Source organism: Pleurodeles waltl, chromosome 3_1, assembly GCF_031143425.1.
Source record: "Pleurodeles waltl isolate 20211129_DDA chromosome 3_1, aPleWal1.hap1.20221129, whole genome shotgun sequence".
Taxonomy (NCBI): domain Eukaryota; kingdom Metazoa; phylum Chordata; class Amphibia; order Caudata; family Salamandridae; genus Pleurodeles; species Pleurodeles waltl.
The window spans coordinates 1,585,938,786-1,585,952,398 of record NC_090440.1 but is presented as its reverse complement, the minus strand read 5'-3'; the positions used below and the strand labels follow the sequence as shown (position 1 = coordinate 1,585,952,398).

The following is a 13,613-nucleotide window of genomic DNA, read 5'->3' as shown; positions in this document are numbered from 1 at the left end:
TTCATAGAGACAGTTCCTAAACCCTTTGCAAGTGTTTACACTTTACAATAGCTTAAAGTTGACATTCATGTCCACATCATTAAGTGAACTTTGCTTCATTTGAGCTTCTTTTGCTAACAGGTTGCGCTTGCTTACCGAAGTACGCCTGGCAACGATTGTTGTAACATTCTATCTATGCGTTCTTCTCTCGATTATGCGTCCTGCACACGTTCTGTCACGCGGCGCCATTTTATCCGGGCGGAGAATGGGGAGGAGGCTTCAGAGCGCGGGGAAAAAGAGGCGAGGCTGGGAGATCTGAGCGCACGACCCGCGAAAAGTGCGCCTGCTAGCTGCAGCTCCCGCCACAGACTCCCGCCGACCACTGACCGTCGCACTGCTCTGGGCCGAGACAGTGGGCGCACTGAAGTCAGGATTTCTCCCCAGCTATATGCAAAACGCAAGGCTTGTAGATCAAGCGCCTGTCTTTGCCAGATCAAACCGTATTGCTTTTCTGACGTCCCTGCGTGGCTTCAGTTTTCAGATCCTTAGACCACCAGCCCCTCTACTTGTTGGTCTCTCTCTGGGCCGCTGAAACGCTGCATTCTCTCTGCAGACTACTGGGGCACGATGACGCGTGCTGAGGACCCCAAACTGCAGCCCCTGTTGGAGACCCTGGAGGACGGATCTGCCTCGCAGAGTGAGCGGACGGATGCCTTCCTCACCCTGGCTAAGTGAGTGCGCAAAAGCATCGCTTATAGTGTCCTATAAGAGCGAGAGCCATGTGATTGCGCCGCACCCCACCGACCTGCGGGCTGGCATGGCACCGCACTGCCAGAGCTGCGCTCTGAGCAAATGTTATCCACTGCCACTTGACTCTGAAAAGTGTTCTATTTTATACCCATGTTTAGGCATTCCCTGCCATCCGGGACAGACCCCTTATTGAATTGCTCCTACTCGGTCGCCTACTTGGCAGTCTTCTTGACATGCCGAGACTCTGAAATGGTTTGCCATAGTTTATCATCACGAGGGCCTAGTTTGTGAACTATGATCTTCGTGCAGCCAGGCGCTAGATCCGGAGGTGCGTTTGTTTCCAGCAGCCCGTCCTGTATTTCAGCTCGGTGTGCTGTGACGTTCGTGCGTTCCGTACTTGCTGGGGTCAGGTATAGTTGTCTTGTAGCTGGTCACGTGATACTGTCACTGAGCGGTGGTTTAAGTGAACGCTAATGCAGACCCGAGTGCGCTGCTTAGGCCTAATGCTGATAACTGTTTTTATTTCCCACCAAAGCGATACATTGTGCAGTGGAGTCTTCGCTTTGCGCTTGTTCAGAACCTGCCCATATTAATTGACTGATGCATATACTGTTGGATATTTTGGACATTCTTATTTACACCTTGCTTATTTACAGCTTGAGATATCAGTAAATGAGAATCCTCTTGAGAAACCAGTACATGAGAAACCCCATCATGAGTGTGGTACCACCACCCCCGGCAACCTTTTGGTTTGCCATTTATTTCAGAAGACTTTTAGGGTAAATCGCAGTAATGCCAGTGGGATGGAAATTGATTTTGGGTGTTCTTGAATGACCCCATAACCTGACTACGCCATCACGGGAAGTTTAGGTGCATTACAATATACGGTATTTCAAGGGTGGACGATCAGCTGAAACTTAAGTGCCCTGTAATTATAAAATAGTTTCGCTGATGTTTGACAACCTCCTTTTCTGTTCACCAAAACACGTTTTTTACTTGAAAATATATATGTATGGGGTGTGTAATAAATGTTTGTTTTTATATGTGTACTTGGATCTCTATCATACATTTTTTTTCCAAAATATCTAGTTAATCCTAGTTTTAGGTGTTTTCTTAACTGTGCTCTCGGGATCTCTGTTTTGACGCTCCATGCGTGTTAGCTGACAGCCCCCGGCTGTATTTGTATGTTTTGTCATATGGATATGAAAACTAGTGCTGCCTCTCCTTTTTATTATACACTTATTCCCTGCCATAGCATTTTTTATTTAAAATGCTTTTCATTCCACATGGATAACCTATCCTTCCTCAATAAACATACAAACGTTTTGAGTTGTATATTTTCACACACTTATTAGCACGAACATATGCTCATAGCATTCGTTAGGGCTTATCGTTTTACTATATTTCGCTCGAGTTCCCACGTCCATTACATTTTAGATTCTCCTTGGGATAGTTGAAAAACGGTTATCTTTTTGAGGGTTTTGATTAGTCCACTTGTTAAAGTAATGCGGTGAGAGAGTCGTAATTGGCAACACAATGGACCAGATGAATGGGCCGTATGGGGCTCAGTCACTTTAGTTTTGCTGTAAAAATTTGCAATTTTTTTTTTAGCACGTTTTTGTTATTTATTATTATTATTATTATTTTTATTGTTGTCCCTCAGTTCATCATAAATTAAAGGCCCCAAGACGCCAGTCTCCTGTCACTAACTTACCCTGCCATCAACCTATTCTTTTACCACCATCCCACTTGTCGTCCTAATCTTCAGCAAGCGCCTCCTGTGATATTCTCATCATCTATCACCACCGTCACGTCATCACCTCCTTTTGCTATTCCTGTTGTCTCGCCACTCCTTCTTCCTTGATCCATCACTTCTTTTGCTGTACCATCAACCTCATGCTTCTCTGTCATCACGTCACTCTGGTCATCATCTTGCTCTGTCCTCGCCTCCCTCTGTATCACCGTCCCCTGAAATCACACTTCTGTTATTGCCAACCTCTTCAGTCACCGTAATAGAACAGTGGAGCACACTTTGACACTGAATCGTTTTGCACATTTTGTGGCAACCCATCTTAATCTGCATACAGCCTGTCTTTATATTGCATGCAATACATTTTAAAAAAAACATTGTGGCAACCAATACTCTTCAGTGTGTAATACATTGTTTTAAACTATATGCACTACGAGTTATATAGTTACTTGTAGGTGAAAGCCAAACAAAGTAGTTCCCAAATATCTCGTTTGTTTTAGATAAGTGTCTGACCCTTACCCCACTGTGTTCAGGATCACAGCCTCATACATTTTAAACTCTTAAACCACTGCTTCTAAGTTAATAAACAAAATAGACGTATTTGTTTTGTGTGCATCATAACCCAGCAAGTCAACAAAGTATGCTGCACAGATAAGTCAGGTCAGTGCTCATGATCTGCACCCTGATAATTTAACAGGGAGGAGGAGCAGAGGAAGTCCACATATCTCCTGTCAGACTTGCACACATACCTGCAGTGAGAAAAGAACCTGTCCTGTGCAGGCAGTAAAACATGAAAAGGCATAGACATAGCTGCAAGTGTGACACACACATGCTGACCTGCTCCTGCTGAGAACAGAATTGAAACTACTCTTTGTGACTGGTTTCACCAAGACACTTGTTGAGCATGTTAAGTGCTTTTAATATATATCCAATAGCCTTGCATCATTGAAAACCAGGAAAGGAGTGGATTGGACTAACCGCATTCGAAAAATTTGCATTTGCTGTGATTTGAGGGTGCTATTTTCCAATCTCTTATTGCATGGTCCTCACATCTACCTCCCTACACACTGTTAACAAATCATCTGTGATGTGATAGCCCTCGTGTGGGAGGCTGCTCAGGAAATAAGTGGTGCCCCTCTCACATTTAAGGCCTGCAGACAATAAGGTTATGTGGTACCTCAGTTTGGTGCACTCAATTTCCACTAGGGCTATCCAACTGACGCTTGGTTTCCAGTTTAATTGTGACTACAGGGAGTGCAGAATTATTAGGCAAATTAGTATTTTGACCACATCATCCTCTTTATGCATGTTGTCTTACTCCAAGCTGTATAGGCTCGAAAGCCTACTACCAATTAAGCATATTAGGTGATGTGCATCTCTGTAATGAGAAGGGGTGTGGTCTAATGACATCAACACCCTATATCAGGTGTGCATAATTAGGCAACTTCCTTTCCTTTGGCAAAATGGGTCAAAAGAAGGACTTGACAGGCTCAGAAAAGTCAAAAATAGTGAGATATCTTGCAGAGGGATGCAGCACTCTTAAAATTGCAAAGCTTCTGAAGCGTGATCATCGAACAATCAAGCGTTTCATTCAAAATAGTCAACAGGGTCGCAAGAAGCGTGTGGAAAAACCAAGGCGCAAAATAACTGCCCATGAACTGAGAAAAGTCAAGCGTGCAGCTGCCACGATGCCACTTGCCACCAGTTTGGCCATATTTCGGAGCTGCAACATCACTGGAGTGCCCAAAAGCACAAGGTGTGCAATACTCAGAGACATGGCCAAGGTAAGAAAGGCTGAAAGACGACCACCACTGAACAAGACACACAAGCTGAAACGTCAAGACTGGGCCAAGAAATATCTCAAGACTGATTTTTCTAAGGTTTTATGGACTGATGAAATGAGAGTGAGTCTTGATGGGCCAGATGGATGGGCCCGTGGCTGGATTGGTAAAGGGCAGAGAGCTCCAGTCCGACTCAGACGCCAGCAAGGTGGAGGTGGGAGTACTGGTTTGGGCTGGTATCATCAAAGATGAGCTTGTGGGGCCTTTTTGGGTTGAGGATGGAGTCAAGCTCAACTCCCAGTCCTACTGCCAGTTCCTGGAAGACACCTTCTTCAAGCAGTGGTACAGGAAGAAGTCTGCATCCTTCAAGAAAAACATGATTTTCATGCAGGACAATGCTCCATCACACGCGTCCAAGTACTCCACAGCGTGGCTGGCAAGAAAGGGTATAAAAGAAGGAAATCTAATGACATGGCCTCCTTGTTCACCTGATCTGAAGCCCATTGAGAACCTGTGGTCCATCATCAAATGTGAGATTTACAAGGAGGGAAAACAGTACACCTCTCTGAACAGTATCTGGGAGGCTGTGGTTGCTGCTGCACGCAATGTTGATGGTGAACAGATAAAAAAACTGACAGCATCCATGGATGGCAGGCTTTTGAGTGTCCTTGCAAAGAAAGGTGGCTATATTGGTCACTGATTTGTTTTTGTTTTGTTTTTGAATGTCAGAAATGTATATTTGTGAATGTTGAGATGTTCTATTGGTTTCACTGGTAATAATAAATAATTGAAATGGGTATATATATTTTTTTTGTTAAGTTGCCTAATAATTATGCACAGTAATAGTCACCTGCACACACAGATATCCCCCTAACATAGCTAAAACTAAAAACTACTTCCAAAAATATTCAGCTTTGATATTAATGAGTTTTTTGGGTTCATTGAGAACATGGTTGTTGTTCAATAATAAAATTAATCCTCAAAAATACAACTTGCCTAATAATTCTGCACTCCCTGTAGTTTGAGTGGTGTAACTATTTGCAAGACCTTCTTGTCTTTTCAGAAACATGTATTGGTTGATTGTGCCCCAGTTGAGGCAAGATTTTCCTTGTGTGGGGAGACCTTTATCATTGAATATCAAAGAACAATTTTATTGTAATATCTAAGTGTAAGATTTAACACTTGATGTTTTCCTGGTCTCTAAAAGATCTAGTAAAAGCACTTTTTTGCCTGTCAGATTGTAAAGTTTGTTTCACAATTTAGGATTACTGGGGAAAGTACAGACAAAAACATCCGGCACTGAGTTCAGGCAATTTGTGGGCCCTCTCTGTTACAGTTGGGGGACTGTAAGCTCTTATGTTCCCTATGTGATTACGAGAGCATTTAAGCACCAAACATACTGCAACATTATTTTATTTGAAATATAATCTGATTTCAATACACTTTCTATATCGTTTTATTGTCTATCCTTTGAACTGATTAACTTGCACATGTATTCACGGTTCTGGTGTATGCCTACCTGACGGGTGTACACATTCATGTAACACTTATAGCTTTACCGGAGCTGTGATTGTGAAAATCTGAAGTTGTTATGAAAGTTGTGCTTGGGACTTAACAGGAGTTGTAACTTTTGTAGTGTTTTAACCTTCAGCTGGTAGCCTCCATTTATTAACTTTGTAGCACCCTGTGTACACGTTCTTTGCAACATAGGCTTTTGTTGCATACGAGCAGTTCCTTCATTGTGAAGATTTCTGCACATGAATTTAGTTATATAAAGACTCAACTACTGTACTGTACGTACTGTGGATAACATCTGGTAAAATATATAGGAGGGAACAGTGCTTTTCACTGGACACATTTGCCGGCACAGAACTTGGTAGGCTGTTTCAGGCCCAAGAAAGTATCCCACACAATAAATACCCTGTCATTCGTCATAAAAATGTTTTTCCAGCTTTTGGGAATTTATAAGATTATCTTGTGAGGCAGCAGTTTATGGTAAATTACAAGATCGCTTCCTCAAACACTCATTGCTCTTCCTCAATAATTGTACCTATTGAGGGGACCTACACACGCAGTAAGCGTTACTGCAGTGTAAGCAACTAATGCATTCTTTGGCTTTTGCTTGAAGTAAAGACTAATTTATCTGCCATTTTTTCCATTGTAGGCACCAGTCACTCCTTCATGAAGTATATGAAAGCAATCGTTGTACAACCAAAACTAATCACCTAACCCAAAATTTTCTAAATGTTTACTTTTCAGTCTTGTATGGTGCCAATTTTCACTAGGTGGAATACTGTCATTAATGGGTAAAAATCAATTCACTATTTGAAAATTGGATGATGTTTTGCTCAAACCTCCCGTAATGTGGTAGTTATCACCTCCTAGCTGGTAATGGTGCAGTGCCACAACCATGTTCTTGTAGATTGGGTGTGGAAAATTAGCCTGTTAAGTATGGGTTTCAGTAGGTTTTCCAGTATAGACATAAGGAATTCGTTTTGATGTTCATGCAGGGGCGTTGTCCCCGCCAGCAGCGGCAGCTGAAAAACCTTTACAAGAAAACAATAATAAACTTAGTTTATTAGTGTTTCCTTGTAAAGGGGTGGGGCTACGCGGGTGATGAGCAGTGAGTGGGGAAGTGCATAGTACTCCCCCCTCAGTGCGCATGTATGTTCAGTAGGCCGTCGTGTGCACTGTGCTCTCTCCAACCCAGCACTGTGTTGCTGGGTCAGAGAGAGCAGATACAGGCTCCCAGTCTCCCTGGGAGTGCCCTGGCTGGACGCTCCCAGCAAGACATGATACTGCTCTGAGCAGCGTCATGATTGGCCGCAAGGCAGGCTGGGAGCCTGTGTCTGCAGCAGAGGAGATGGAGCAGTGGCGCGGCGGCATACAAGTTAAAAAAAAAAAAATAAAAAAAAAATATTTGCCCCACCCCTGCGCACAACCCCTTCCGGGCCCCGCAACTGTGTTCATGTAATCCCTTGAAGGTCCTAGACATCTGCAAGTAGAAACAACTAGCGCTAAGAATCTGCAATGCTGCAGAACTGTTCGGAGTTGCGTGAAGCTCCTTATATTTAGCTCTCCTTAGTAAGAAAGGTGCATTATGAGGACTTCAGGTTCTAAAATGTATTGAGTAGTTATAGCAGCGTATACAATATCCTTCATTTTCGGATTGTAGGAAGGTGGATCACTACAGATTTCTTTTTTAACATTATTGTAAGGATTCTGTCTAAATATGTACACAAACTATTTTTGACTCATTACATGAGTGTTTCTAGGTTTTGGAAGGTAATTGAACAAGTGAGTTTAGTTCTTTTTAAATAAATGGTAAACCATGTACCATTCAGTAAATAATTACAATAGGCCATCAACTTTGAATGAGAAGTTTACATTTGCTTGAATGGGGTGTGCAAGGGTCTCATGGGACATATGGATTAACTGAAGGAGTTATCACCTGTTAGTGGGTACAGGTAAAGCCATGTCAGTTTTTTTTTATTTATTTGGAATGTTGCCCTTTCTATAGAAACGTATACTAAATATGGGGAAAAGTTCCTTCAAGTCTACTGTAAAAAGCAGCTTGAACTACACACGACAATTTCTGCTGCTGTATGGTATGTCTACATTTAAAAAAAAAAAAAAAAAAAAAACTGGAAACGTACTAAATCTGTAATAATTACTTTACAATGCGCCAGATGAAAAAACATAAAAACCCTTGGGTTTTATAAATTGTACTTTTCAGATATATAGACCGGCAATTTAATTGACCACATTAGCATTAATAATTTGGCAATAGCACACAACGTTGGAGTGTGAACAAACAAAATAAGCTGTGACACATTTTGTAGGAAAGTGCTTAGTCATTTCTTGGTGCATAAACAATATCGCTTCATAGAAATAGCATGTCTAAACAAAGTAATATTTACAAGAGTATTGGGTTAGAAAACTCTTGCAAACATTATTACACCCTCACTCTTATCAGATTACATCTGTTACTAACTAGTATTACATTTTTTTTTTTTTTTTAAACAGATAATCAGACTGGCTTAACAATATGCATTTTTAAAGAATCTCAGTGCTGCTTTAAGATTGAATCCATCAAAGCCACTTTGAGGGCGAAAAACATTTTGTGATAAGCTTCATTAGAAGTGAAATACATTAAAAACTGTATAGAACTGTTCTTCTAATCACTTTCGCCCAGTTCATTGATCGGATGATCCACCGATTACCTAGTGCCTGTCCAGAAATAACACTTTCTGACTGTATTAATTGTTCATAGAAACTTGAAGCTTGTAGTCAGCTGGGGCACTGCTGGACTGGGTCAAAAACATTTGAGGTGCCTGCCAGCAAGATCTCAGTTATATCAGTGTTGTACCTTAAGTGATTGGATTGCTTCCATATGATAACTGCAGTAAGACAGTTTGTAAAATTAAACTTGAAGCTGATGGATGCCTTGTCCAACAATAAGATCAGCTGTGTATTGTCTGCATAAAAGATGGTTTCAATGCCAAAAGAAGTGATCAAGCCAATTAGTGATGTCATGTATATATTAAAGAGAACCAGGCTCAAAGATGAGCCTTGTAGGACCCCTGATGTCACTACAGTTTCAGCAGATGAGAAAGGGCCTAGTCGGACCATTTCTCTATGGTCTGTAAAACAAAACAAACAAAAAAATGGTTTGATCTGCGACAGGGCACGCCCCGAGGTCTCTGTCTTGGATGCAATGGAGCAGTATGTCTTGGGAGATGGTATCGGATGCAGCGGATAAATTAAGTAATAGCAATAAAGTTAATTTTTAGAGCATCTGCCACCTCCAGCAGGGCTGATTCTGTGGAGATGCTTATGGTGTCTAAAAGTTTGACTACATTAGAGTAATTTTTACACTCTAGGTGATCCTCAGTAACAAATAAGCATAGTGTAATGAAAGTGGGGAGGGTAGTGGGAGATAGAAATGTTGTGCATGGGCCGAGGGGGAAGTGGAGAATAGGGTGGCAAGTTAACCCTCCTGTAAACTATTGGGGAATGACTAATCTTAAATTAGAAGCCCGAACTCTCTGCCCCTTTCAGAGAGCATAAATCAACAGTTTCATATTGAAAAATGTCTTGATTAAATAATGGCCAGGCACCACCATTTTTCGCTTTTCTATCCAGCCTGGTTATGGTGTATCCCGGAGGTAGGGTAAGGGCAATAGCAAGATTGCACCAATCCTTCAACCAAGTTTCAGTAACAAGAAAGTCCAGCTCATAATCTTTTATAAGATCAAAAATGTTTTGAGTGTTTGTTCAACGTACAAGCACTGATTAGGCCACCTACCAGTAGTAGTGGTTTTTAATGGTGGTGGAAGTTCACGGGAGGCGTGTAAAAGTATGTTTACATGCACAACAGGAAAAGGGCCCTTCAACTTCCAAAAGAGGAGGGGTAGATCCACAATGTGAAATAGTATAATTAAGATTTAAACAAAAAAAAAGAAGACTGGGATTTACCAGGAATATGAGCACTTCAGTGGATATTGGGTTGTTGCTTCAGACCGTGTGGAATGTAGAGATTGAGTGTAGTCACAAGAAGGCTATCTGTGCTAGGTTTAGACCTTCTGTCAGAAGTTACATGAATTTACCTACTAAAGCAAGGCGTAATCTTAAAGAAACAGCACGTCCTTGTAACTCTTTCTTCTTAACAAAGCTTAAAAAGGAAATCGATTTGATTTGTGTGTGTTTTTTTTTATTTTTTTTTATTATTTTTTTTTTTTAAACATTGTTTTAAACAACTAATTTATGCCCAGTGCTGGGCCACTGCAAAGATGTTGTGTTCAAATGGTTGACTGTTTTCTCTTTATAGGTTGTCCTGTTGCACCTTGGCATGAAGAGTTAATTGCTTGATTGGAAATCTGACCTCAATCACCAACTGCTTCGCTAGGCACAGTTACCTTTTTTACAGTTTGTTTGCTCCTGCCAGATATTTCCTGATTTCTGTTATAAATATTGTGGTCTACTGAAACCGGAGCACAATCGTAACATCCACACCTTCTCTCACGGTGCATATTACTGGAAAAAGGTAGCAAAATAGTGTGTCCTGCATAACATCGCTGCAGTCAGGGCCACTGTAATTTCTGACAATGGAGAACTAAATAATAAAACCAGGAGAATCTTATTATTTTGACACCTGGATATTGATGTAAGGGCGATTCTAAAACTTCATAACATTGAGATTTCTCAAAAGAGAGAGCTTCACATATTCATCAGTCTATCCAAATAGTTATTTTTTTTTTTTAAAAATCCTAAATTGGTGTCTTTTATGCATGGAAGGTGAGGAGTAGCATTTCATTAGTACTTGCTGGCCTTTCAACCTTGATTAAGGTACTTTGTGTAATTTTGCATTGCTGCAGTCAGCAGAAAATAGACCCGCTCCTACATATTTAATTTGTATGAAAAAAGTGCTTTATTGTGAGCTTTAACAGATTTGAAAGCCTGTATTTTGGGCCTCAACCTTGTTTTTTTTTTGTTCACACGAAGTAAAAAAAAAAGTATTACGTGATCATTTAATTGGAGGGCTTCCTGGAGTCAAATGCTGCTTTGTAAGCACTGTACTGTAAACATGAATGTACATTGTTACTGAAGCATAGTACTCCAGGAATTCTTTCTGCACAATTGTAATTGCTTTTAAATGTGCAAGGATGTTTTTCCAGCACTGTTCAAAAGTTCTTTTCCAAATCCGTTCTGTTGTACCTTGTCTTTTAAGCTACTTAAAATTAGCGTAAATGTATGCATTTGTGTTTGCAATGCTTTGGGTTTCTTATACATTTTTGTAACTTTACATCTGTTTGTGCAATTTCTCAAGCTGATGCCTGTCACTTATGCAGGAGTTTTTCAGGGGTATGGAATTTAATAAAGTACTTGTTCATTGGGCAGGTTGCTTCTTAAATTTACTTGTCCTGTAAAGAAATCGTTTGTCCCTTTGGTGCCATGTAGTGCCGCGTCAGATTTTGGCAGCAGTCTCATTATGTAAGAGCTCTGATAATAGCCTCTCTGATCATGCAAGGGCTACTACTATAGAAGGGCTTGAATACTAGCATTTTCAATCCGTACTATAGCATTTTCCTTTATTTGCCACCTTTCTGCAGAGCTACCTACTGGGGCTGGAGGTAGCAGTAAGCAATAGTTTGTGCTCCCTGGCCATCTGCAAACCTACTAACGTGATGGTTTAAGGATTTTCACCAGCTCTTCTCTAATCTTTTCCCATAATGAGAGAGGCTGGAAATTTCCTCCTGACAATGGAAGTAGAAGTCGTTCCAGGGTTGGGGTAAAAAAGTGGTTGGAGGGAAAGTGAACTTGTAAAACCTCAACAGATTTTCACATGAGCAAATCTTCATATGCTTATTTGCTTGTGCTAATATACAATTCGCAAATATTTTCTAGGAGTAAGATTTTTTTTATTTTATTTTTTTTGTCCATTTCTGTAAGGTCTTGTGAATTCATGAAAGCCACTAATTCAAAGACATATACCATGGGTGCACTTTTGTGACTTTCTTTAAGAATTTGGTCTGTTTCTCTCTCTGTCGGCTGGCTTTTCTGTTAGTGATCACATTCTGCTCTTCCACAAGGAGCATATTGGCACCCAGAGTAGTTTTGTTCAGTGCCTGGAACTACTGTAGCAGTCGGCGGCGCAACAAAACTAGAGTGGGGGTTAGGCTTGTTTGTCCCAAGGACAAAATAAACATGACAACTTGTTGCCCTTGACCCTCAAACAATATGTCCAGAGCGATAGGAATTCCACATCACTGGGTTGTGCTTTGTCACAAAACCATATTTATAGACCGCTCAATGTCAGAAGAGTTGCCTTGTTCCAGTGGTACTAAATAGAACTTCAGTAGTTCCCTTTTAGTCCTTTTGCTATTCCATTGTTTTGTGTGACCAGTACCATCTTCTAATGATCGATTTTATTTTTAAGAGCAGTTTCCAATAGAGTAAAAGGGTCATGTCCCCAGCTCTTCACTCGTGCCATCTGCATCATTTCAGCATAGAATAAATATTTGGTCAAATTGATAGAAACATTGGTCATTTTGTATCAAATCCCTTCTCCGATTCTATCCACTGTATCAACCTACACTTGTTCTACTTGCTTCCACCAGTGAGTCCAGCTAATACACCCATAGTGACATGGCATGTTTGGATTGTTCTGTGTGAGAGGGAAAAGGGACGATGGAGTTACGCAATGTGTCACCTGCATGGGCCGAGTGGGCATGCGTTAAAATGTTGTGTGGATGCTGTGAGAAGGTTATGGCTTGAAATGTTGGTGTCTGTGGACTGGTTGAAGCCTGTGATGTGTTTACAGTTGGAGGGAGAATGGAGCACTACCATGGTCTACCTGCTACGACTCTAAGCTAGGGACCTAACATGGAATAAATAATTTACCTCCTACCTGAATGGCTTCAGACTCCCTCTCCTTCTACAACAATATCTAAACTGATAATAGTATTTTTTAAAAAAAATTTGTCTAACAGTTTTGCTTGGCAAAATCTTTAGTACGCTTGCTTCTTCTGTTTTGAACGTTCACATGCCTGCTCTGTACATTGCTTTGCTCATTTTTACTGAGCACTGGCAAATTGACTTTTCAACGAGAGTTGGACAGTTACCCTGTTAAGTAATGTACTGAGATCATCTAAAGACTAGAAATGGAATTAAAAATTACCTTTCACTCTTATCACCCTCTCCTGCCTTTGTATATATTTTAGTTCTCCTTTAGTCTGAATCTTTCATTGGAATGAAAGTCTTACCTATATGCGCATTCTGTTATGAGATCTCTGGCCGCTGAGTAAAGATTCTCTTTCCAAAGCTTTCGGGCAATCCACAACGGTTGAACCGGGCAGTCTTTGTTTCCACATCAAAAGCCAATTAGGCTAAAGACCTGTCACATTCAGTATTTTTTCCATTCACCGCCCAAGGTTTAATCATCTTTTCTGGATGTGCAGGGACTATGTTCTCTCATTACAGATTTAATATGGGGATCATATTAACATTTGGAGTGCCTGCGAGCGTAAGCATTCCCCGTTTGTACGGTACATGTGGAAAGCTTTCTGTGTATTTAAATGATTTATCTTCCATTTGTGTACATGCCATGCGCTTTACTTTTAAAAGAGGGACTTGTCAAGTACAGAAGAAATCTCTAATGTATCACATAGTATATATTGCATATTTGTGTGTTTTTGTGGTTTGTTGCAATATTTAAAAAGATTTCACAAGATGCAGGGATTTAACTTGTCCTTGTCAAATATGGATTTCATTATGATGATGGCAATAAATCATTCTGCTCGCTAATAGTTTTTAGGGTCCCTGTTTTAATCTCTGTGGGCTTTTAACCACAC

General features: G+C 40.7%; 1 protein-coding gene across 2 annotated transcripts in view; it reads left to right on the top strand.

Annotated features, from left to right (window-relative positions):
• Nucleotides 1-216: 216 nt before the first annotated feature.
• Nucleotides 217-13,613, top strand: part of RIF1 (replication timing regulatory factor 1) — a 310,912-nt gene continuing 297,515 nt past the window's right edge. The window contains exon 1 of one of the 2 annotated variants that reach the window (XM_069225212.1): nt 217-710. In XM_069225212.1, the coding sequence (XP_069081313.1) occupies nt 607-710 (104 nt within the window). In that variant the 5' untranslated portion in view covers nt 217-606. The remainder of the gene's footprint in view (nt 711-13,613) is intronic. The other variant, XM_069225211.1, reaches the window with a different exon arrangement.